Here is a 27,729-nt window from a genome sequence, read left to right as displayed (position 1 = left end):
TATATATATATATATATATATATATATATACACATTATATATATACATACATTATATATACATTATATATATATATACACATACATTATATATATACACATTATAAATATATATATATATATATATACACATACATTATATATATATATATACATACATACATTATATATACATTATATATATACATATATATACATTATATATATATAATTTGTAAGTATTTGTAAGCTTTGGATAAAAGCGTCTGCTAACTGACAAAAAAAATTAAATATAAAATTATATATATACACACATATACATAAAACCAGTTTTAAAAAGCATTAATTTAATTAAAAGGCATTATTTATTATTAATTTAAAGCATGCTTTTTAGACCTGAATGCCCTTTATTTTACATATTTATAATTATATAATACACACACATATATACACACATTATATACATATATATATATATGCCCTAAAACAACTCTTGCTCATAAACCTACATAGATAGCATATTTTGAGCATTGAGCATCAACAGTCAAAATCTAGTGTGCCTACACGGACAGCATTCTTGGCCATCCAAACTTTAAAGAGCATAAATGCCCTAAAACTAGTCAGCTTCTCGCCTATGCAACATTTTTGGCACTGATCCCAAAAAGTGATGTCTATGTAGGCAGCTCACAAGGGTTTGAGACACATCCACTATCTTACCAGTATGCTGCTATAACAGAGAGGTGACAAAAACATCTACAACACCATCAACTCTGGGCATAAAATATTACACAGCATCCACAGAGAGCTCTAAATGCAATTCTAGATGACATACCTAAAGCCTCTTCTGGATAGTGGAATAATCCAAATGATGTAATCAGATCAAACGTTATCAAACGAAAGTATTCCGGTAAATCCGGTTAGTAAACCGCATCAACTCACGGTCTGTATCTGAATCCCGGACTGATGGGACGCTGTCACGCTGATTTGCACGGTCTGAAGGCGAGATTTTACGCGCAGGGCATCGCCGTCTCGCTAGTGTTTTGGTTTCACTAGGTGTCCATGTTTGTGCCACTCCGCGCGCGCGAAGCTCCTCTATCCTCCGGTGAAATTACGAAACCTACTACGATGAAGGTTTAGCTCATGTATATTAAAAAGCTCATTTAGACGTTGCTTGGTAACCTTCCCGGAGCTGTCGGTCAGAATACCAAATTAACATTCATTGACCACGCCTTCGCTATTAATTGGTCAGCTGAAAAGCGCCCACGCCTGCCTTTGAGCCAATCAGCTTTGCGGTCTGGGGGAGAGCTAATTAATATTCATGAGCCAAGCCTTCAGCGCAGCATGTATTCGCATGCTTTTCAGTCTGCTTAACTTCCGCCCAAATACCCCAATTTCAACGAAAATGCTACTAGAAAATCTTCCCTAAATTTAAATAATCGGTGCTTTCCAAGAGTATCAGCTGCGGACTGCCCCTAATAAAACTACAGCTTTACTAAAAATAGACAAATGGAAAAGCCCAATATCAGTAGTCACCGCCAGAGGGGAGTCACTCCAGCAATATACATTCATTTCCTTTTTATTCCACTTATTTTTAATTCATTTCATTATTTGGCTTACCCTTACAAAACAATATTTTGCAGTATTGTAATATAAGAATGGGTGTAATAGATTTTCAATCTATTTTAATCCGTTTTATATTATTTCTAACTGTAATCAAAGAGACTTTACACTTTCTAAAATGTTTAATTAATCTGATGTATTTATGTATCATCACTAATATAATTCCTTGTTGTAATACTTTATTTTACCCTTACTGTACTAAACACAACTACCACCCGTGTGATAATGTGACAATAACGAATCTTGAACTTTGAAAGCACATTATGCAACAACGGCTATTTAAAACATAAAAAGGTCACCTTTTATGGTAATTGGGCTATAGGGAGAAAAATCAGATGTCATGTCTTTTTTCTGAGGATTGCAAATGAAAAACACATGCTTTTAGGGTACAAAAGGAGCAAAATAGCATGTGCTCAGCAAGCACTCAGTCAATGCAAGCAAGAACTTGAGAGGAAGGACAGCAAAAACAGGGATACAGAAAAAGAGCAGAATGTGTGGGTAGATTTGCTGAGTCATATCCCGTGAAATCTGAGGCTCAGGACAGAAACGACAAAACAAAGCCTCTGGTTAAACGGGTCGAAGTAACACAGACAAGCATTCCAGAGGAATTTTTTTGGCGGGGTGGGAAGCGAGGGAGGTTAGTTTTAAAGGCTGAGGCCGGTTAAATGGCTTTGAGGTTTGGTTTGAGGAATTTAAGGAGACGGTTCTTTTGATATTCTGAAAATTCTCACATTAGAGGAACTTCAGGGAGCCTACACAACTCATTTATTTTCTTTCAGCTTTCAATAACATCTTGTATTCTTGTTGTTTTGGGCTTCATGTACGTGATTACTTTTGCAACTTTTATGTACAGGCCTTTGGTACCCATTACGATTTGAAAGTGCTACAGAAATCAAGTTGAGTCAAGAGTGCATTTGAATTCTCATGCATAAAAAGACTGTCATGTGCCATGGCTTCTTCCTCTTGCACGCTATATTTAGAGACTTGCATTTTGCCCAAAAACAATATTTGCAATGTCCAACATCTGCTTTTGGTTACGGTGCATAATAATCGTAATATTTTAATAATTTGAGCGAGAAATAACCTTTGAGTACAGTCAAATTTTACACAAAACTAAAATGCATAACCCTAAAAAACACAAAACCAAAAGGAACAGTCTGATTCTGAATCTACACACTAAAACTGAACTATCAAAACATTGATGCATCCTCTAATCCCAAGCATCCAGGTACACTGATGCGTTTATAAAGTATCTAGTTTATCTTCCAGGAGTTGTCAATACTTTAAATCTCTAACATGAAGTACCCTTAGGATGAAAACAACACAAAATCACTTTGTGGTTTGAATTAGTCATTAAAACCAGAGTTTATGTGATGCTCGTGCACTCACCTGATGAGATCGACAGATTCGGCTGAGGAGTCTAATATGACGTAGACGGTCTGAGGACGCTCGTGCAGCGCCTGTTGCCCAGGTAACGCCACTTCCGGTCTGCCCTTCTCGGGTTCGACGGAAAGCAGGCTGGACATTTCTCCAGGTGTAAAATGGTACTTAAAAAGAGCAAAATAAACGAGCTAGGGTAACCGAGAATGATACTACTCTGAGCTAAAGTTTTCGGAAGAGGTTGAATAGAGGACCGTCGCACTTCCCGACCGCTAGCGAGATGTTTACTGCACAACTGGTCTACGCGTTTCCCCAGATTCCCGCGTCGAGGCTTCCTTTAGCAGTCTGCACTGCAGCTTGATGAAAAATAAATGCGTCTTAGAAGTCCGAAGTCCTTCGTTCCTTAATCAGAGTCTGGCTGCTGTGCAAACAGTTCTCTCGCTCTCTTCTCCGCACACTGAGGGGAGTAAATCTGACTGGAAAACCCCAGTGACGCTCCATGATCAGCCGAGTGTGACAGACAGACGAGCGGTCCAATGGCTGTGCAGCGTGGGCGGGGCTTCACTGCGGTCAGCCAATAGGCGACCGATAGAATGCTTGTTTACTTCAAACGTTAGGTCAGCCCAGAGGGTCAGCCTTTGATATATAACATTACAAACTATTTCGTCATCCTTTAGTTTTAGATGAGGAACCTCCGTGTCTTGCTGTGATATTCTAAAAAAAGAATAATGAAATTAAAATAATGTTGACGATGAAATGAATACGCTGTGATTTAATTGAGCATCTTATTTGCGTATATAAAATAGAAAAAATGTATTATAGCCTATGCATATAGGTATGTGTTTTTGACACAACAGGGTACCTTTTTTTTTTTTAAGGCTTTACAGGCATACATTCCATGTATTTGTGAGACCTATTACGTTTGATAAACTATATTATATGGCCTAGCTAGTTTAAATCACAAATGTATGTAGCCTATCTCCTCGTTATATATACAGGAATATAAATATATACATATCCTCTTCACACACAAACACACTTGTAAGATAAAAAATCGTACAAACTACTGTATCACACATTATTTAGATCAAATAAATGAATGAAACACTCTTTTTGTTCTTTTATTACTTTATTTCATAAACATTTTCATGATCTTGCACAGAATTCATTGGGATATTAACATACAATGGTACCCAGTGGCCTGCCACTAATTTAATCAACAATAATAATTATAATAGTACTTGAAATAACAGTAATACCCATTATGTGTACAATAAACCAGGTTTCATGAGGGAAAACAATAGCATGTATACTTGTGCCATATAGTGTCATGGTTTGGCTAATAGGATTGAAAACGTATTAAAAAAGCTCGTAATGCAGCAATTTCTTGGTTTTCTCAGAGAGTGTTTCTGAGCAAAATAAGACGGCGTGAACTGTCCTTGAGAAGATCAACTATAGGGCTATCTGGCAATGTTTTACAAATCCCTCTCTGCTGATTTGTTGCAGACGTACATCACATGAAGAGTCAGCAAAAAAATGACAGAAGCGGGTCAGGAGGCGCTCATTCCGCTACCGCGGGTTTGGCATGCTGTAATGATGCCAGAGAGCAGAGGAGAAGGAATGGTAGATCATCTCTAGGCAGGTAATCATTAACATCTATGAGCAATACAGCTGTCCATGCCTCAACATTGCTCTCTTTAGCTTCCATATAAAAGAAACCTGCTTTACCAAACGCTGGCTTACAATAAATAGGGTTTAAAAGTTTGGCATGTAACAAAGTAATCGTCGTCATGGCAAAAATGAATTTGGTGCAATAGAACTAGGTTATAAACATGAACAAGATTAGAACCCTCAAGTCAAAAATCCAGGTGTAGGAACAGATTACATAATCATCATCATCATCAGACTGTGCTATTCATGGAATATTTTGGTATGCAGATCTGAGCATATACAATATATACAATGTAACATTTAACTCTCTGTTCTGCACCACAGAGATGTAACAGTTTCTCCCAAACGATTCTTGCCACAGAATAATCCACTGTGTTATTACTCCATATTAAAGACTAGAAACTCTGTTTTTATAACCTGTTCATTCAGATACACTGAATGTACGTATGCAGGAAAACGGAATTCCTGATCCCATCTTATCATATATTTATAAACACAAAGCTGTTCCCTTGATCAAACAATAAAATAGCACCTCTGTTTCTGTATATGACACTTAATGTCAGACTTTTTTTTAGATAGTTTTGCTTAAAAATGCACAATTGTTCTTGCTAAAATGAACTACAGTGTATTTCATCTGTATCTTCTTTGAATAATGTAGAGATTTTTGTGAGATTTCAGAGAAATATATCCTTTAAAAAATAGTTAACAATTAGATTTTGTGGACTAATAGAAACTCAAATATTAAAAATCAAATTTCATGCATTAACTTCCAATTACTGTTGGACGTGGAGCACACAGAAACAATAACATATATTCTCCCAAATGTTAACATGTAGCGTTTCGCCTTTGTATTTTGGTAGTGTTCATCATTTGGTTCATCGCAGAGTTTACTAACTTCACTACAATTACCTCAAGGAGTAAAAAAGACAATAAATATCGGTATTAAACAAAAAAAAAGAAAGGTAAATAAAACATTTCCATTTCTAATACAAATTTTCTGCAGTATACTTTGGCAAAAAGCAATTGTGAAAAACAATGTGAAGATAAGCACAAGGCTGCAAAATATCAGTAAGGCAGGATATCAAGAACAATAATACTGAGAGAAGCAGGAAGATGAATGCGTGTGTAAGCGTGAGTGACGGGCAGGCTCAACTGAGGATCTGGGAATGACCAGTACAAGTCGTAAACATATGGAAGTGAACACACACAGCCCTGTCCCAAAGCCATGCGCTGCCATCAACAGTCCAAAAACCTCCGAGGAAGGAAACCGCAGGCAGGCTGGAGGCTGGTGGACTGGGAAAACACACCGACTGGTTCACCTTCACTTACTCGAGCGATTAAACTCAAGACTCAAGATTAAAGCAATATCAAACACAAAAAAGGTAAAGCAGTTCTCAATGAGTCATCAGGCGTTCACACTGGCAAATAACTGGATTCAAAAGAGGAAATGAAAATGAAGCTCTTTCTAAAACACCGAATATCTACCTCTGGAAAAAGTGGTGAAACGTGAGAACTTATCCTAAGCTTTTCTTGACCTGGGGTTTACCACAATGCTCAGAAGTCCATTTAAAACTGCACATAACAAAGATCAAACACCAAAGCTCATCGACAATACCTAACCCACAAAACTGGGCTCAGAGGAATAAGTTATTTACAAATGAATTCGTCTTTTAATCTTTTGCACTTTTCATTCACAAATACAACACGGTTGAAAACGTTTGATATCCTCATTAAAACTTTTACCTTTTTTTATTGATATATATTCTATATTTATCAAAAAACCCTCTAAGTAAGGCAGGGATATCATTGAGTTTACAATGATAAAAACTAGCCCGATTCATACACACCCTCATGACCTAAAATCCTCATATTAACTGCAGCCACAACACCCTTGCATTCATAAAATCACTCATGCACACTCAAAAAACAGGATAAAATCTCTGTTATCCTGTAGGGAGAGCCCTGTCAATTCCTTTGATTGAAACGTTCCCATTACACACGTTTTCCTCCTCAGAATAGTTTTTCCCTACAGTTGGAGCAAAAGGGACAGTCTAAGGTGTGAATCTCACAAAACATGTCCAGGTCACATTTCTATGGAAGCCTGTTTCCACCATGGAGTAAAAATAAATAAATAATAAAAAGGTAATTGCGAATTTACTTCATTCAGAATCACAATTTTGAGTGTATATCTCACAATACAAAGAGAAAAAATAATTGTCATAATTGCATGATTTAAAAAATTGTTTTTTAAAATCATGCAATTATGCATGATTCAAATATTTTTTTGTGTTTGATATTCTGAACTAACGTCCTGCAATTTTTTTTTCCGTCTCACCATTTTGACTTTTTTTTTTTTTGCAATTGTGAGTTTATATCTCACAATTCTGCCTTTTTTCTCAGAATGGTTTCTCAGAACCTTGAGTTTATGTAAAATCAGAATGGCGAGAAAAAAAGTCTGTATTGGAGATAAAAAGTCACCTTTGTTTATCCCATGGCAGAAACGAGGTTCCATACATTTCACCCCCCCCCCAAAAAAAAAAAGAAATTTTATTTTGTTTAAAATAAAAAAATGCTTATTTTAACTCCATTAAAGGGTTAGTTCACCCAAAAATGAAAATTCTGTCATTAATTACTCACCCTCATGTCGTTTCAAACCCGTAAGACCTTCGTTCATCTTCGGAACACAAATGAAGATATTTTTGATGGAATCTGAGAGCTGTCTGACGCTGCATAGACAGCAACGCAACTGAAATGTTCCCAAGTCCAGAGACGTAGCAAGGAGAATTGTAAAATAATCCATGCGACATCAGTGTTTCATCCGCAATTATATAAAGCTACGAGCTGCGTCACGCCGGATCGGTTTCCTACGTTGTTGTGATTTGATCTGAACAGAAACAGCGTATCCGTGTGACGCAGCTGACACAGAACAACATACGTTGTTTACGTCCAGCGGATATTCTTCAAAATGGCACCAGGGTGACGCGGAGGAGACGAATTGTTGAATAAAGTCGTTTTTTTTTCTTTTGTGCACAAAAAAGTATTCTCGTAGCTTCGTATAAATGTGGTTGAACCACTGATGACACGTGGATTATTTTACAATTCTCCTTGCTACGTCTCTGGACTTGGGAACATTTCAGTTGCGTTGCTGTCTATGCAGGAATCAGACAGCCCTCAGATTTCATCAAAAATATCTTCATTTGTGTTCCGAAGATGAACGAAGGTCTTACGGGTTTGAAATGACATGAGGGTGAGTAATTAATGACAGCATTTTCATTTTTTGGGTGAACTATCTCTTTAAGTTTTTATTTTTTACATCGTGACATTTTAATTACAATTAAGATGTTTTGTAATTCCTATTATTCTCAATAGTTCTTATCAGATTCTCATTACTGTAAATCAGCATAAATTAAAGACAGTACCACATATAATACCACATATAATTTAAATAATATATAATTTATTTCACCTTAGGGTAATGAGATTTGTACTAATAAACCATGTCACAGAGCAACAAAAATCGTAATGGTCATTAAAACAAGCTTCATTTATTTTACTTGCAATGCAAAATGAAGTTTCTTAATTGGTATTAAATTTGGGTTGACATGTTCTTGACAGGTTCCCTGACATTCACTCCTAGATTGTGTGCGAGCTACGATGAGCGTCCACTAGGTGGCAGACTAAATTTGTTGGTGTTTTCTGAGCTGAAGTCAACAGGAAGCACATATTTCTGTCGGTTGTGAGTGGTTAAAACCCCCTTAATAAATATTCCTGCTATGTTCCAGCAGTTCCTGATTACCACACATGTACACTATGTTTCTGAGATAAACACAGGCTTGCATAGCTGAACCACAGTTCATGTGGCCAATCCTGTCACAATCCACTACTAAATGCAATAGCCGATGTTTTACATGTAATCGAAATGTGAAATCCAGAATTTGATCCTCTTACCAAGCGGATTATTGCCATTAATATTGGCAGGATTCATAGTCCACTGACTTTTACTGATTTAAAACAAACAAAATCAGTCATTCCCTCCAGCTTCTGGTAATGTAAACTAGGGTATTTCGCTGTAGACTCTCTAGGTCACCTAAACTTTTCATGAAACCAGGCCAAACATTCACACACAGCCACCAAATGGTAGAACCATCTCACTTCGCAAAACCATAGCCTCAGTCGAGAAACCACTTCACAACACTTTGAGATTTGGCAGAAACAGTCGATTTAACATAGAAACTTCTAGCGGCCGAAAGAGTTGATGCACTCAAGTCATCTTTAAAGGGGTCATATAATGCTGCATGCACTTTTACAAGTAGTTTGAACTGAAATGTGTGTTGGCAGTGTGTGTACACAACCACCCTAAAATGATAAAAATCCACCCAGTGTTTTTTTTTTATCTACTAAAATCTTTACCCCTTTCTCAAATTGAGCCGATCTCAGATGCCTGTCTGTGTGACGTCACACAGACAGGCCCCTCCCACGATAGTTTGATTGACAGTAGCATTTCAGCACAGACTGGACTGGAGTCTTACCTCAGACCTGACAAGATTGACAAGATTGACTCCTAAGCGATTGAGGTGTTCTGTTGTTGGATGTAATAATGAACATAGCAGTCGTCATTTACTCCAGACATCTGAGCCACTGAAGACACAGTGGATTACATTTGTTCTTGAAGGGAATGTGCCCCCCGAACTACATAAATGCGTCTATGTTCGCGCGAATCATTCGTGATCCAGCTTCACCTACAAAAGGAGTGTAAGGTTTTTTTTTAACAAATCTTGGCAAATCGCCTTTCCTAATAATGTGCTAATTAGCAAGTTTCACAATGAATGCGGCTAAAGTAAACGGTCTCTCTGAGAGCGGCTCGGAAGAAAGGGGCGGGGTCAGCAGAGCTCATTAACATTTAAAGGTAAATGCTACAAAACTGCGTGCACTGAAAAGAGCTGTTTTACAGGGTAAAAAAGGTGTTTTTTACACTACCATAGATAAATTTTAACCAAACTATGTTACAGAATTTTCATTAAGACCCTAAAGAATCATATCAACTTGAAAAATGGGTATCCTATGACCCCTTTAAAGTGTGCGCACTTTTGTCAGATTGTTCCAAACACTGGTCACTCACACAAGATGAGCAATACACAGAGAAACTGTAGATATTTCATGCAATTTACAACTGACAATTAATACAGACGTGTGTAAGAGAGAAGGTATACGTGTGTGTGTGTGTGTTTTTTGTCTATTATATCCTGTCGGTGTGGTCACATTTGTACAGTTTGTGTGTGCAAAATGATATCATATTTTCAGCCAATCATGTGCTTTCTCCCGTAGGTACTGGCTCCTCCCCTTCTTCCTCGAGGGCCTCGGATATCGGACCGTTTGACTGCAGCTCCTCACCCCTGCCGGCTCTCGATAAGACCTCCATCCAACGTCGCTGCAGTTCCTCACAGTCGGCACTGAAGTAAATGGTCAAATGACTCTGGCTCATTTTGAAGGCGTTGCGGCGTTCTAGACGGTCACTTGATTCGGGTAAGGACACCTCGAAGCCGATGAGGGGAATACTGCGCTGGGCTTTGACATCCTGTGCGTATGGAGAGAGAAAGAGAGAAGAAAAGATCAATACTTCACTGCTCAACCATTAACTGACCACTCTGAACCGCATTAGTCATGGAATGAATACTAAGGCCTTGTTTACATCTGGTGTTAACATCTGTTTGATCACATGACTCCTGGTAGTAACATGCATGTCAAATGCATCTCCTGTAGAGGTTTGGGGTTGGGGTTGTAAGATTTTCATTGTTTTTGAAAGAAGTCTCTTCTGCTCACCAAGGCTGCATTTATTTGAGTAAAAATGGTAATATTGTGAAATATTATTACAGTTTACAATATATACTGTTTTCTATATGAATATATTTTAAAGGTGTCATATGATGCGATTTCAAGTTTTCCTTTCTCTTTGGAGTGTTACAAGCTGTTCGTGAATAGATAAGATCCCTAAAGTTGCAAAGACTAAAGTCTCAAACCCAAAGAGATATTCTTTATAAAAGTTAATACTGGTCCACGCCCCCCTAAAATGTCTCGTTTAAACACACCCCCACATGTCTACGTCACGATGTGGGAAGATTTGTATAAAGCCGCCCAAATATTTACATTTCAGTTCTATATATTTTGTAAATATTTAGGCTTTCTGATAACTTTTCAATCATTCATGTAATTTCTTTGATTGATTGGCAGTCTTCTGCTACTGTCTAAGGTGCATCAGGAGAGCCTGAAGCACAATAAAGCAATAAGCCCCAAGAAGCTGTGATTTACAGTGAATTTATAATAGCTAAGGTGCGTTGTAAAACCCCTTAGCTGTTATAAATTCACTGTAAACCACGGTTTCACGGGGCTTATTGCTTTTATAAAAAGGTTATTCCATATACATAGTTAGGTTTCACAAAATAAAACAGAGCAAATAAAGTGTAATGATATTAATAAAAACAGTATTCTTCCACCAAACAATGTAGTTCCTCAGAAACCATTGTGGTTGCAACAAAGTTGCAAAACGGTGTGTGTTTGTAGAGCAATTTACAACAGCTTCGAACGCGGCTCAACCAATCAGAATCAAGGACCGGAACTATCCGTTTCATAAAACAGATATTAACACCAGGTGTAAATGGTATCACAGTGATGCAGTAGTTTAAATTTGTCAAAAATGCAGAACTATGAACTCGCATCCATATTTTGCAATAACACATTTACGTGCTATCATGTATAAACATGAGGATTAGTTGATGCAGCCCCATCTGATCGTCTTACCTGCGGAGCACCATAGATATACAGCACCAGTGGCTCATTGTCAGGGATGACAAACCAGGCCTTCTGCCACCCACGTCCACTTCCTTTCTCCATATGATGAAGGAAACTACACAACACGCTGTTCTCAGCTGCCACTGAGGCTTGTTTCTGCAGGAAAAAGAGGTGAAAAAATATAGACCATCACTAGCTTTCACACTTTGGGTTGCCAGATGTCATGGGTTTAAATCTGCCATCAAACCTCTAGAATGGAGCGGCGTCTCTGTATGCTGTTGCTCAGACTGGCCGGAGAGGGCGGCACTCCCACTAGCGTGGTGTAGCAATCTATACACACGCGGTTGGCTCGGTTGTTATCGTACAACAGACGGGCACGGAACTCCGAACACTTCCCACACACCACCTGAAATCAAGAAGACCCACATCAGCCCACTGCGTCAACGAGCATGTCAGAAAACACAGGTGTGGTGTAACATACATGTCCACAGGCTTTGCAGTGATGCCGTCTTTTGGTAATAGAGTTGAAAGGCTCCTGACACTTCATGCACAGCGTGACCTCTTTCTCCCGGATTGGAGTAGGCGCTCGCTTTCCAAGCTCTGTGCAATTCTGAAAACAAAGAGTGGTCAGAGAATATTGCAGTGGCCACAAAACCTAAGCCACAGCTAAAACATGGGTTAAAATGTCATTGCATTAGAGCTAGTTATCATAAAAGGTGTTTGCTTTTAAAAGTAATGCCACTTGGTTTGATATTTTGCTAACTAATGCAATGACATTCATGCATTTTTAAGTGTGGCTTGAGCATCAAAATACTTTTTGGAGCCACTATATTTTGTAGTTATTCATATAGATTAGGGGTTTTTAAACATTTTGATGCCACAGATGCCCAAATTTATGTCAATGCCTTCATGAAATATAAATGCTATATATTTTCATGGATGAAGACCCATTTAAACTGTGGAATTATGTGTAAAATATTATCTGGAAAATATTTTAATGATTTAGTATTTATAATATACTTGCTATTAAGTTGACATCTTTTTTTGATTTGATTAATATCATGATTTACAACCAGTGTTTAGAAAACAGAGAGAAATGACAATTGTTAATTAATTAGTTAAAAAAACTGTATTATAACATATTATATATTAAAATATATATATTTAAAATAAATTGTTATTTTTATAATATTCAAATATATACTTTAGTATTATTTCAATATATGTTAGTAACATAATTTTTTTTTTTTTAAATGTACATGTTGTAAACATATATGTATACATATCCCTGCAGAGCACCATAGATATACAAATGATCATTTTTAATTAATTAATTTAAAAATGTGTTATATTTTAAAACTATATTATTTTATTAACATATTTGAATTTAATAGAGGTCTCTGGACCCAAGTTTGAAAATCCCTGATAGAGACTGCATTTTAGTTTTCCCATAAAAAATCTGAATGAGGCCTGGATATGATTTATTTTAATATAATAAAGGCAACATTTAAATGGCAAGGCAACATTTAAATTTTTTTTAAGTTATATTTTTCATTTGTTATTTATTTTTCAGCTTTATTTTAATGAACAAAAATGATTTTAAATAGTTTTACTTTTAGCTTCAGGTAACAACACTGCGAGTGATAAGATAAAACTAACCGGAGAGTTTGGAGGAGTGAAGTCCTCCTCCCGAAACGAGCAGTTCAGCATGCGGAAGGTCTCCAGCGTCTGTTCATGTCTCTGTATAGTGGTCTGGATCGCCTGTGAGAAAGTGAACAAAAATGAGAATAATGTAAGCAGGAGTGTTATAGTCAAGAGATATGAGAACCTGTGATATGATGAAGAAAAGCTCACCTGAATCCAATCTCTCTTCTCCTCTTCCGTCCTGGTGAAAATGAAAACGGCAAACGTTTTAAAAATGCCAAAAGCCGCACATATTTCTCTTGTTTTTCAGTGGCTGATATGCTTATCTTGGGTATTTTCTCCTAATGCCCAAAAGCTCGGACAACATTTCTGTGGTTGTCAATCAACCTCAGATTTTATTTTTAAAGCAGACGAAGCACATTCCCTCAGCCGTACCTTGCTTGCAGTTCTAGTGAACGTTGTTTTCCCGAAACCAGAAATGTTCGCGGTACGTTCATGCTGCTGGTCTCCTTCAGCTGTGAAGCAATGCAGAGTGAATCAGCCATTTGATTTAATTTGAGTTTTATGCTGTAAACAAGATAAAAACATGCTGAACCTCCATGCCGTCAACGTCAATCCGCGCTCGCACTCCAAACTTCTGTCCAATCAGCCTCAGTTTGGGAACGCAGTACAACAACCTGTCATTGAACTTCAGAGAGACGAGCAAAGTTAAACGTGCATGATTTAGCAACAATTTTACTAAGAAAAACCTTGCTTGCAGTTCTAGTGAACGTTGTTTTCCCGAAACCAGAAATGTTCGCGGTACGTTCATGCTGCTGGTCTCCTTCAGCTGTGAAGCAATGCAGAGTGAATCAGCCATTTGATTTAATTTGAGTTTTATGCTGTAAACAAGATAAAAACATGCTGAACCTCCATGCCGTCAACGTCAATCCGCGCTCGCACTCCAAACTTCTGTCCAATCAGCCTCAGTTTGGGAACGCAGTACAACAACCTGTCATTGAACTTCAGAGAGACGAGCAAAGTTAAACGTGCATGATTTAGCAACAATTTTACTAAGATTACTAAACATTTGAAGGTATGATTTATGTCATTTATGTTTGTCTTTGACTCACCAGAATGAGGTATCTATCCTGGGATGTCCCGTTTTTAGCTGACAGTTTCAGGATGTGTCCCTCTTTAATGAGCTCATTAGTCGGGTTAACAATGTCCTCTTCTCCACCGAGCAACTCGTACACTTTCAACAGCTTTCTCATGCGCTCCTGAGGGACAGAACATTCACACGTTTGTAGAAACATTTGTCATTTCATTCAAGTAATGGCCAAAGAAATGGCCAAATTGTCCCCACCAATATTTGTTATTTTTGATATTCATATACACACATATACTAGCTTAAGAAATAATATATTCTAGTTATATATATTCTAAAAAACTATATATTTATATTAATATATACTTCTGTAATTTAAAAATGAAAAAAGGACAGCCCTGTGTATGCTGCGTTTATTAAAAAAAAAAAAAAAAAATTAGATGTAGTAATTTTTAGTAATTGTAGTAATTTTTTGTATTAGTAATAGTAATGTTTTTAAATATACTTTTGTAATATAAAAATGAATAAAATCTTTCATTATAATATACATATATATAAACTTTATTAAAATATACATATATATTTAAATTGTTATTTTTATATAATTTTAATATATACTTTAGTAATATTTTAATATGTTAGTAATATATATATATTTTTTAATTTAAACACATGATATATTATACATATCGCTACAGTAGGCTATATCTTATTAAAGTTTTATAATAAATAATAATTATTTAATATTGTATATATCCAATTATGCAAAACTACTGAAATGTTGTCATTTTGAATTGAAAATATGCTATCGTTTACAGTACACGATTCGTGTAATTCATAAATCAATGTGACAAAACAAGAAATGTTTAGTGCTTTTGAAATATTAAGCACACAAAGAAGAGTGAATGTGTGCATATTGTATTTTAAAATATTACTTGCAAATAATTCAAATTGATTTCTTCACAACTAGAATTAGACTTTGTTATGGCATGGTTATGACCTTGTTTTGAGTGATGATAAAAACGCCAGATTTGACGTTGTCTGTTTTAGCTCAGGTCTACTTGGAGGGAGGTGTCTCGTGTCTCAAAATTTAGATAATAAAAACATAAGCAATTAACAGATTCAGACAGAGAGACTTTCACAACAGACCTCACATTAAAGAGGCAACCATGCTTAATTACAAAGGGATGTTATAAGTGGCAGTGTTGCTTTTCACCCCACACGGAGTGTGTGTGGTTCATCTGAAACTGCACTCACCATTTTCCTGATGGCAGCGTTTGAATGTTCTGCCGCTGTGGCGATCAGCTCCAGAGATTCTGTAGAGAATAAAGGACTTGATATTCACAAGGTGCAATTTTTTTATCTTGGGCTGTTAACCTTGCATGAATCTTTTCACTGCAATATTTCCAGGCACATGCACCAATAGCTGAAATGAAACAGAAAATGGGCCGCTGCGATCAGTGGTGGAGAAAAGGCCCATTTGAGCGTTCTGCCTTTCTGCACTCACTCTGAGCATCTTTGAAGTCGTCCGCGTCCTCTGGCAGGCGGTGCAGATAGTCTTTGAGCAGGAGCTCGTAGCGAGGGATCCTCTGCACAGGCTCCAACATGTGGTGCTGTAGGGTAAGATTCCCACACATCTCCTCTTTCTGCAAAACACACCCAAAATCATCCGATGAGCAAAAACAAACCATGCACCGGTCCATTCCCACACACAAATTCGGAATATTTGCAAAAGCAGATACTTTAAAGATATGAAATCAAGACTGACTGCATTTACTTCATTTATTGTGCACAATTCATCTGTGCACATAATTATATGTATTATATATGTAAATATTATTATTGAAGTATAATATAATCTATGTGTGTGTGAGAGATTTTGCTTTTTATTTTTGCTTTCATTAAAATATATAAGACATGATATATTATACACATGACATGAGTATTATTAAAGTGTGTGTGTAGATAGACAGACAGACAGACAGACAGATAGATAGATAATTATTATTAAAATATATATGATCAAAATATATTATTAAAGTATATATATAATAATTTATTATTATTTTATTAACACACACACACACACACACACACACACATATATATATATATATGATTTTTATGTTTTAATATATACTTCAGTTTTTCATTCGCATTAATTAAAATATATATTAAAATACATTATGTATTACACATATTACATATTACACACATACACACACACATATACAGTATATATATATATATATATATAAAATACTTGTTTTTATGTTTTTATAAGCTTTCATTAAAATATTATATATTAAAATTAATCGCATCCAAAATAAAGTTTTTTATTCAGCAAGGATGTGTTAAATTGTTAAGAAGTGATAGCAAAGATTTATATTGTTAGAAAAGATTTATATTTTGAATAAATGCTGTTCATTTGAACTTTTTATTCATCAAAGAATCCTGAAAAAAAGTATCGCTGTTTCCAAAAAATATTTGGCAGCACAACTGTTGCCAACATTGATAATTCTAATAATAAATCAGCATATTGGAATGATTTCTTAAGGATCATGTGACACTTTATACTGGAGTAATGGCTGATGGAAATTTTGCTTTGCATCAAAGAAATCAATTATATTTTAAAGGATATTAAAATAGAAACCATTATTTTATATTGTAATAACATTCTGTATTTTTGATCAAATAAATGCAGCCTTGATGAGCATAAGAGACTTCTTTAAAAAACATTACAAGTCTTACTGATCCCAAAATTTTGTATATATATATATATATGTATATATATATATATATATACACACCAGTAGTGTGTATATATATATATATATATATATATAAGTGCTGTCTATTAATCGCGATTAATCGCATCAAAAATAAAAGTTTTTGTTTACATAATATATGTGTGTGTACTGTGTATATTTATTATGTATATATTAATACAAACACATGCATGTATATATTTCAAAATACATACTGTATGTGTGTATTTATATATACATAATAAATATTATAGAACGCACACATATATTATGCAAACAAAAACTTTTATTTTGTACGTGATTTGTAATGTTTGACAGCACTACTATATATATATATATATAAGCTTTCATTAAAATATTATATATTAAAATACATTATATATTGCACATATTTCTAAAGTATGCATTATTAAAATAATATAGAAATTATATTATAATATATAAAATAATACATATTTTAATTATTTTACTTTTTTTTGTTATATATACATATTTAATTATATATATTTCGTCATCAAGTCTGTATGCTCAGCTTACTTTAATATGAGCGTTTTCAAAGTTTAATACTTTGTTCAGAAATTATTTCACTTTTCACAATGCAATCAAATCCTGCTGGAAGAAATCAAGTCTCTGCCTACTTTATCTCCCACTGAATATTTAGTTTCACTCTGAAATACATCACGTTGCAAAAGTTAAATGTGTTGAACGAATGCTGCTTCATGTTGTCTTTAACAATAAGGCAAACTCCCAAAACACAGCCACACACAATCAAGATGATTCATTGGTAGTGTAACCTGTGTGTGATGGAGCCCGTGACATGCCTGATCTCCTTCCAGCAGTGCTGTGATCTCAGGCGCCGGGCCGTGCGTTCTCTTAATATTCTCCACACAGTGGCAACCAGAGACGTTTGAAGTGCCGCACCAGACCTGATTGGGGCGCCATTAGTATTCACCATAACCTACAACTCCCCAAAAACACTTGCGCACCCACAGCGACTCCCTCTTTCATCTGACGCACTCAATCATGGCTGAGCCGTGGGAGCGCTCTCGTTATTTTTAACACGACCGCTCTTGTCTCAGACTGTGAAGGTGAATTTGGTGGAGTGCACCTGGTGAAAGAGATTACTGTGTGACTAACACACACTCTGTTCATTCAGTCCACGGCTGTGAGTAATGCAGGGTTGCATGCAATTAACACTCATTATAACAGTGAGGGGGTTGGGAAGACTCTTATTTTCACACAGTTCAGCTGAGAGTGTGATGCTCAACAGCACTCAACACATCTGACTTCCACTTTATGTAAATAGAAAACGGTTTATACCTTAACATTATCACAGTTTGAATTTTAAAGAGACCATTTTTTTGTAACTCCTATTGTTGTTTCACACTTCTACACTTGAAATCTATTCAGCGTTCTGTTCTGTCTAGATATGCTACTGACTCAAAGTCCATAACAAAAAGCCCCTGTTAAGATTGTTAAGATGTAATTTTAGTCTAAAACAAATGCCGCATAATTTGCATACTTCCTGGAAAGGAAAGACCAGAATGCACTGTAATGAATAATTTTTCATATAAAATAGTGGTTGATTTTAAATATACACTATCATTAAAAGTTTTTGAAAGAAGTCTCTTCTGCTCACCAAGGCTGCATTTATTTGATCTAAAATAGAAGTAAAATCAGTAATATTGTGAAATATTATTACAAATTAAAATCACTGTTTTCTGTTTGAATATATTTTAAAATGTAATTTATTGCTGTGATGCAAAGCTGAATTTTCAGCATCATTACGCCAGTCTTCAGTGTCACATGATCCTTCAGAAATCATTCTGAAATGCTGATTTGCTGCTCAAGAAACATTTCTTATTAATATTATCATCAATGTTTAATTTTTTCAGGATTCTTTGAGGAACAGAAGGTTCAAATTGTTCAAAAGAACAACATTTATTCGAAGAATCTTTGTAACATAATAATAAAAGTCTTAAATACTGTTACTTTTGATTAATGTAATGCATCCAAGTATTAATTTCTTTTAAACAAAAAAAATTACTTTTGTGCATGCATAAATATATGCAAGACATAACTAAATTGAGGTAACCATTATTTTAATGATTACTGTGTTCTTTTTATGATACAATATGACATTATGATGTAAAGTATTAATTTTACTTAAAAAATCATTCTGAACCCAAACCTTTGAACGATAGTACTGCATTTCATCCAATATTTATGCATAATACAAACACACAGAGCATGGTTAGTTTAGCACAAAGTGTTTGGATCGCAGTCTGGTACCTGGATGTTGTGAATGATGGCTTTGAACTGAGAGGAGCGCTGCATCCAGGTGTTCACCAGCTCCATGGCCCGGTCAAAATTTTTCACGTACTCGCCGTACATCTTCAGGAAAGGCGCCAGTTTCTGCAGGATGTCCCCGATGCGGGGGTTCAGATCCCTGAGGGGAGAGGGGTGGAAGTCAAGGTTCGCCCAACTCTTTGTGAAGGTCACCCTTCCCTTTCCAAAATTAGACTATTTCTAAACAAAGTTTAGTTTGTGGAAACACATATGTCACTTGGATACTTGGAAACATCTGTTTGTCCTCTAAATTCAAAATCCATCCAAAATTTCTAGTTATGTCCAAAAGAAAAAAGATCTGATTGCACGAGCCAACGTGAAAACTATTAGTCTAAAATAGTCTTCATGTTTGACAAAACATCAAATACTCCGTTAATGTGCCAAGTCTACGGTCTAGAATATCATAATATAACTCAGCTAATCACAAATGTGACCCTGGACCACAAAACCAGTCATAAGGGTCAATTTTTCGAAATTGAGATTTATACATCATGTGAAATCTGAATAAATAAGCTTTCCATTGATGTATGGTTTGTTAGGATAGGACAATATTTGGCAGAGATACAACTATTTGAAAATCTGGAATCTGAGGGTGCAAAAAAATCTAAATATTGAGAAAATCACCTTTAAAGTTGTCCAAATGAAGTTCTTAGCAATGCATATTACTAATCAAAAATTACGTTTTGATATATTTACGGTAGGAAATTTACAAAATATCTTCATGGAACATGATCTTTACTTAATATCCTAATGATTTTTGGCATAAAAGAAAAATCAATCATTTTGACCCATACAATGTATTGTTGGCTATTGCTACAAATATACCCCAGCGACTTAAGACTGCTTTTGTGCTCCAGGGTCACAAATAATACCGGTCATATTTTATTAACTTTTTTATACATTTTTATTAATAAAATATATAGAATCATTTATTAGCATTAACATTAATATTGCCTAGCTTATTATATAAGTATGCCCAAATTTATTCATATACATACAGTAAAATGATTTAGTATCTTAGTATTTTTGTCTTGCTTTTCAGTACAAATATCTAAACTTCAAATATTTTGTCTTGTTTTCTGAATTTAAATCAAAATTAGGTGTTTACGTTTAAAACAAGAAAATAATATTGTTTTCCCTTTGAATTAAGTTTCTTTTTCTTACCCCACTGGCAGATATTTTTCTCATTTTAAGCATAACCTGACTTATTTTGTATACGTTTTTCAGAAAACAAGACTTAATATCTTAAATCATTTTGCTTCTCAAGTAAATGTATCATGATTTGAGAATGTTTAGATATTTGTACTGGAAAACAAGACAAAAATACTGTGTAAGAATCATTTTTTACTTCTACTACATACGATAACATATCTCAACTCACAAAATGACATTATTGCCCAGCCCTAGTCTGCTAAATCATGTGACTATAAGGCATAAAGATATTGAGATTAGTGCTGTCAAATGATTAATCGCATCCAAAATAAACGTTTTTGTTTACATAATATATGAGTTTGTATATTTATTATGTATATATAAATACAAACACATGCATGTATATATTTAAGAAAAATATGCTATGTTTATATATTAAATATATATAATATAAAATATAATAATATAAATATATAAATGTATATACATGTAAATATTTTCAAAATATATACTGTCTGTGTGTGCATTTTTTATATACATAATAAATAAACACAGAACACATACATATAGTATGTAAACAAAAACTATTATTTTGGATGCGATTAATCACGATTAATCATTCGACAGCACTAATTGAGGTATAAACATTAACATCATGATTTTCTGCAAAGCCACTTTGAAACAATGTGTTTTGTGAAAAGTGCTATATTAATAAATTGGACTTGACAGCAAGATAAAACATTAGTAGCATTACCATTTTACCATAGTAAAATCGATCTCACAGTCTTTCTTTCTTTCTTTCTTTCTCACCATTCCTCCATGCGTTTCTCCAGCGCGGGCAGCAGGAACTGCTGGTGGAAGCAGTAGATGGAGCAGATGTTGGAGAAGATGCCCATGACCACCTCACAGGGGAAGGAGCTGCGAGCTCGGGCCTCCTCCATCAGCTGGGCGCAGAACACCTGGTCCAGGAGGTGCAGTCTGGACACGTAAGCCTTCTCCGTATGCAGCAGCTCATTAGCAATGTTAAACACCCGCTGCTGGACTGACAGCTGCAAAACGAGAAGATGTTGGCGGAATAATGAGTTTGAACAAACCTGTGACAACAAGTTGGACTGAAGTGCATAGAATAAGTCTCATTCTTTCTAACAGTAAGAACTTTCAAAAACATTCAGATTTAAAATGTATAAATTAAGAATTTTGTGATTTTGAAAAAGGTTTCTTATGCTCACCAAGCATGCATTTATTTGAGCAAAATACAAATAATTAAAAATAACAAATACAAATTTTTTTTTTTAAATATACTTTTTTCCAGGATTCTTCAATGAATAGAAAGTTTTAAAGAAGCATTTAACTAAAATAGAAATCTTTAGTAAAATTATAGATGTCTTTACCACTGATCAATTTATTGCATCATTGCTGCATAAAAGTATTAATTTAAATTAAAATGAAATTTTACTGACCCTAAAATTTTGAATGGTAGTGCTATAAAAATAAATAATAAAATATAACATTTTATTAAATAAATATTAAAAAACTTATGTAATTTGTATATCATGCATTTTAAAAATAATTTTAACAAATAAATTGTATATGTATTTTTTATATATTATATATCTATTTATATATAAATTACATAAGTATATATGGTTAAAGTAAATGTTTATATTATTAATTTTATAATAAATAATATATTATATGATTACATATTATATAATATTATAATATAATTATTTTATAAATGTTTATATTATATTAATATATACTTAATATAAACCATAGTTAATATTAAAATGCTTGTTTTCATACATAGGGTTATGGTTATTTATTTATTTTTTATTATATATTAAAATACATTACTTACAAAACAATATTTTAAAGTATAAATATATATCATTTTATAATATATCATTAGAATTGTAATTATATAATATATAAATGATATACAATTATACAAGATAAAAATTGTATAAATAATTAAAAATAAATGTATAAAAAATATTTAAAATATAAAAATTGCATTAAAAATGTAATTATAAAATACAGATTATGTTTATATTTAATAATATATTGTATTAAAAGTATATACTGTAGTCAGGGTTTCTTGCACTAAATTAGTCATTTATCTCTTACAATTAATTAAGCTGTTCATGTATACGTATGTGTTTGTGTGTATTCACAATACGGAAGTCAATATGGAGTCTTTGGTAATACCCTGGTACCAATCCATGACTAAATTATTTAATAAATTCCCAAATAGGTGCCTATATAAATCCTCACCTCAGTGGAGTCCTGTCGTTCAGCTTTAGGCAGAGGTTGAAGGGCCATGGGGTTCATCTCACTCTCATCCCCGCTGCCCTCCTCCATATCACTGTCTCCCTCGGAGTCTCTGCCGCCCTCCACACCGCTGGCCCCCTCTCCTTCGGGCCCCTCGGCATAGCCGCAAGGAAGCCCGGGCCCTGGACTGCAGGGGCAAATCTCCCTCTCGTGACCGACCCGATCCTCGTCCCCGACGAAGCAGAGCTCCTCGCTGTGTGAGGGCGAGCTGATGCTGTCGATACCACTGTCTCTATTAGCCAGCTTCCCATCCATCTGTGACGGTGGGAGGGACAAACGATCCGAGGGGATTTCTGATTGGTTGGCTGTGAGGTCCCTCATTTCCATGGTGTCCAGCAGTTTATCAGAGGCACCGTAGCCCGATTCCATAGAGAGACGCTTTTCTGAGCAGGTCGCCCCGAGTTCACTGTCATCCTCCTCGGTTTCGTCCACCTCATCTTCCTCCTCCTTTTCTTCTTTCTCGACCTCCTCCTCAGCCAGTGGCGCCTCTAGTGGATCCTGAAGAGACGTGCAGGGCAGGATGAACTCTGAGGGTGGAGGGCTAAATGACCCAGAAGCGGCCTGCTGTTCGGGGACCCGTGGGGTACACATCACTCCCCCGGTGATATCTGGTACCATGATGATCTGCTCTCTGAAAAAACAAAAACAAGTTACATGTGACAAATATATATTTCTAAATATATGTATATAAATATTTAAAACACCACATTGTGAGCACTGTATTAAAATAATATAATAAATAAAATACAAAATGTATTAATATAAAAAAATTTAATAAATTTAAATTTCAACATCCTTAAAAAAAATTAACACTTCAGACAACATATATTGGATTAATTCTTTCTTACACCGTTGGCAAATAAAAAATGTAAACTAAAGTAAATTAAAAAAATACATTTATGAACAATAAACATTTTTTTATTAAAAAAAATACATTTAGAAAGATTTATGCTTAAAAAATAAGAACCTATAGCTATATTCTCTAAAAAAGTCTTAATATCTTATGCAATTCTTCTAAAGTACATATTGCTTTACCTTCATTTTTAAGCCAAAGTAAATAAAAAGATCAATTTAGTAAGATGTATGGTTAAAAATAAGAAACTCTCTAGCTGTATTCTCTAAAAAAATGTCTTAATATATTATGCAATTCTGCTTCTCAAGTACATCTTGTTTTCAGGATGTTTAAATATTTTTACTGGAAAACAAGACAAAAATACTGATTAATAAATCATTTTTGGCAGTGAGATTAAAGATATTACTTCTTGTTTACCTGTGATCAACAAACGGAGATATCATTACTCGAGAGCACCAAATCAGAACTGTAGTTATGAATAATAAAATCTACCGTAATCAAAAAGCGGCTCCAGTGACAAGCGCCCGAATGATTGTGATCTCTCACCTCTCAAACTTCTCGATGAGCGAGAGGACACAAGTGGGGGAGGAGCTTCCCTCTGCTCTCGGTAAGGTGGCGCGTGATTGGCGGGGGTCGGCGGGGAGTGGGCGGGAGGGTGCAGGTGGGAGGGGCTTGTCCGGGGGGCGTGACCGTCGAGCGCTCTGCTGCTGGAGATGAGGGGGTTTCGGGGGCACTGAACGAGACAAAATCAATATGCAAATCAATACACTGAGACTGGTGCACGATAACATGACCGCACACAGACAGACACAGATATTAAATTGGAACAGCAGGGCAGAATAACAAGTACTTTTATTCGATTACATCATATTGCATATTATATTATATCATAAATTATGACAAACATGAGGTCAAAGAGAATACAGTAAACATTCAAATAATGGTGACCTCTATTTAGTTATAAGTTCTGCATATATTTAAATATGCATAAAACATACACTATTGTTCAAAAGATTTTTAATTTTTTTACTTAAACTTTAGAACTTAAGAAATGTATAATTTTATTAATTTATGAATTTAATAAACAGTAACAATTCTGAAAAAAGGTATCACAGTTTCCACAAAAATGTTAAGCAGCATAATTGTTTCCAAAATTATTAATAATAAGAAACGTTTCTTCAGCAGCAAATCAGCATATTAGAATGATTTCTGAAGGATCATTGTGACACTGAAGACTGGAGGAATGATAGCTTTCATCACGGGAATAAATTACATTTTAAAATATATTCAAATAGAAAACATTCACTTTAAATTGTAATAACATTTCACTGTTTTTACTGTATTTCTGATAAAATAAATGCAGCTTTAATGAAAATAAAAGACATCTTTCAAAAACATTTAAAAATCTTGCTGACCACAAACTTTTGAATGGTACTAGCTCTCGAATCTCATTTGCATATGCAAATATTTAAATAAATAACAACAAATTTACCGCCATTCCTCAAACAAAGCTATTTTATGGCTTCACAAGACTTGCAATATGGCATAAAAGTTGCCTTTCTGTCATTTTTCAAACTTGACGTCCTGTGTTCACTGTATTTGTGAATTTTTGAACAAAGAGCTTGGTCATTCTTCAAAATACATTATTTTGTGTCATGATGGTGAGTAAATGATGACAGAAGTTTAATTTTTGCCTGAACTATCCCTTTAAAGGTGTCATATGATGTTGCTAAAAAGAACATTATTTTGTGTATTTGGTGTAATGAAATGTGTTTATGTGGTTTAAGGTTCAAAAAACACATTATTTTCCACATACTGTACATTATTGTTGCTCCTCTATGCCCCGCCTTTCTGAAACGTGTCGATTTTTACAAAGCTCATCGGTCCGAAAAGCAAGGTGTGCTCTGATTGGCCAGCTATCCAGTGTGTTGTGATTGGCCGAATGCCTCAAGCATGTGACGGAAATGTTACGCCTCTTACCATACTGTGATACCGTGTCCCGGCCGGAACGACGAGACAAAAACATTAAAACCCATTACAAACGAGGCATTTGTTGCATCCAGTGGGGACATACCGTATTGACCGAATACAAGACAATGTTTTTTTTCTTGGAAATGCATCTGAAAAAACGCGGTCGTCTTATATTCAGGGTCTAGACTTTGACATGTCAATAATACACCCACAACAATAGGTGGCGCCAAATATGCATAAAACAAGTGTGCCATGAAATATGTAATGTAATGCGTGTTGTAAAGATCGCGAGTAAAAACAAAAGAATAAGAAAAGCTTACAGCTGCATGAGTCGTGACTGTCACGTTAGCCTGATGGGACTAAACTCCCTTTGTGATTTTAAAACGTAAGACAGCACCCAGATTTGAAGACTACAGTAAGATTTAACTTCTACTGTTAATACGATTTTGGTAGGCTACTACTAGATGGATAGCCTACATGTCCTAATTCAGATGGGCTACCTGTTTTTGTTTTTTTAATGGTATATCAAAAAGTGTATATTTTTTAAATGTGATTGTTGGTACATTTTACCAGTTTTTACCATACTTTCAAAACAAAAATTAAAATAGGAAAAATATGCAATATGAAAATAATTGAAGACAAAATGTGTCCATGTCTGCATTTGTGATCGGAGAAACGACAAACAACAAGCACTACTCTACACTGCTCAAAACTCACGTTTGAATCGTCAGTGGCAAATTCTTTAAATATGAAAACGTACTTACAGTCTGTGAGTCAGAAGCGCCAGACTGTCCTTGCAAAGTTGGAATTGCCCAACTTTATAGAAACAGCCTTTGTGCATAGCCGCATTGTAGGCTACTGGTTCAGGAAACAGTCCTCCATAAAATGCGCTGCACACACTCGAATATTTGGTTTGAACTGTTCTGGAATAGTGGTGTAAATACAACTTAACCACTGATTTCTAGTCGTGTCCTCTTTTGGAAGACCAAACAAAGTAGTTTCGCTTTCACAACGAAACACACAGCATCTTCACGACATGGCGGCGGCGGCAACAACAATACTACAGCGAGAATTAAACTTAAGCCTTCTTTCTTTGCGTGAACCATTGGGCTGCGTTATGCAAATCTTCCCACACAGTGACGTAGACATGTGGGGGCGTGTTTAAACGAGGCATTTTAGGAGGGCGCAGACGACTCTTTAACTTTTATAAAGAATATCTCTTTGGGTTTGAGACTTTAGTCTTTGCAACTTTAGGGATCTTATCTATTCACGAACAGCTTGTAACACTCCAAAGAGAAAGGAAAACTTGAAATCGCATCATATGACCCCTTTAAATGTACAGAACGTACCTTGAGGCTTTGGCCCAGGTAAAGGTGGGCGTGTTTTAGGGGGTGGAGGCGGGACGTCCTGAGGTCCATTCTCACTTGTGCCATTGCAGTGCTGTGCTTCCAGGGGTCCAGGGTCAGAGCAGAGGCGCTGTGGGGTCTCGTGGGCTCCGAGGCAGGGGCCTGGCTCAAGAGACAGACTCTTGGTTAGAAGCCGTGGACTGGTGGTGGACGGGCCTGACAGAACGAGAGAGTGTAGACTCGCTTTGAATTTGGAGAATCTGAATGAAGGGAGCAAACCATGCCTGGTGTTCTTTATCAGTTACAACCAATAACTTGTTATTGGTTTCATTTGAGTAGGTTTAGGTCGAAATGAGACTTGTTTTGCAATTCAGATTAGTTTGAGTTGAAATACACCACTCTCTCTTTCATAGCCAGAGCTTTCCCATCAGGGTCATTAATGTGAATAAAATTGGCTTTGGCAAGAAAATAAAACCGTTACTTGTAAACAATGTGAGTAATTACAAATGAACAACCATGCACTTCCCAACAACTTTTACCATCAGAAGATTTTTTAAGATGATGAATGTTTTTCTTAAGAACATGTGAATGAAGCCACTACAACAATGAGAAAAAAATATGAGAAACAAAAACATGATGTGTTTACAGAGAGACGGACTGATTCATATTAAGTGCTATAATACTTAATTCATTTCCAGCATTTCCTACACTTCATTTCCAGCATTATCGTTGACATGATTGCAAAGATATTATTTAAACTGAACTGAGCTGGATGTTGACATCACTGAAT

The 27,729-nt window shown here is 35.3% G+C and overlaps 2 protein-coding genes across 4 annotated transcripts in view; both read right to left on the bottom strand.

The window, feature by feature from the left end:
• LOC107552220 (transcription factor E3-like) overlaps positions 1–3,474 on the bottom strand; it is a 12,294-nt gene extending 8,820 nt beyond the window's left edge. Inside the window, exon 1 of the mRNA XM_016234070.1 lies at positions 2,988–3,474. Within this exon, the coding sequence (XP_016089556.1) occupies positions 2,988–3,124 (137 nt within the window). The 5' untranslated portion in view covers positions 3,125–3,474. The remainder of the gene's footprint in view (positions 1–2,987) is intronic.
• A 6,202-nt stretch (positions 3,475–9,676) lies between these two features.
• fgd1 (FYVE, RhoGEF and PH domain containing 1) overlaps positions 9,677–27,729 on the bottom strand; it is a 30,005-nt gene continuing 11,952 nt past the window's right edge. The window contains exons 2-17 of one of the 3 annotated variants that reach the window (XM_016234067.1): positions 26,943–27,155; positions 24,169–24,355; positions 22,713–23,400; positions 21,246–21,484; positions 19,227–19,383; positions 15,674–15,812; positions 15,424–15,482; positions 14,192–14,338; positions 13,989–14,081; positions 13,829–13,908; positions 13,290–13,320; positions 13,095–13,196; positions 11,917–12,045; positions 11,683–11,841; positions 11,445–11,591; positions 9,677–10,224 (exon numbers count right to left, since the gene is read on the bottom strand). In XM_016234067.1, coding sequence (XP_016089553.1) covers positions 9,955–10,224; positions 11,445–11,591; positions 11,683–11,841; positions 11,917–12,045; positions 13,095–13,196; positions 13,290–13,320; positions 13,829–13,908; positions 13,989–14,081; positions 14,192–14,338; positions 15,424–15,482; positions 15,674–15,812; positions 19,227–19,383; positions 21,246–21,484; positions 22,713–23,400; positions 24,169–24,355; positions 26,943–27,155 — 2,840 coding nt within the window. In that variant the 3' untranslated portion in view covers positions 9,677–9,954. The other 2 variants (XM_016234068.1, XM_016234069.1) reach the window with 2 other exon arrangements.

Source organism: Sinocyclocheilus grahami, unplaced genomic scaffold (assembly GCF_001515645.1).
Source record: "Sinocyclocheilus grahami isolate Dianchi unplaced genomic scaffold, SAMN03320097.WGS_v1.1 scaffold442.1, whole genome shotgun sequence".
Taxonomy (NCBI): Eukaryota; Metazoa; Chordata; class Actinopteri; order Cypriniformes; family Cyprinidae; genus Sinocyclocheilus; species Sinocyclocheilus grahami.
This window is presented reverse-complemented; position numbering and strand designations above follow the sequence as displayed.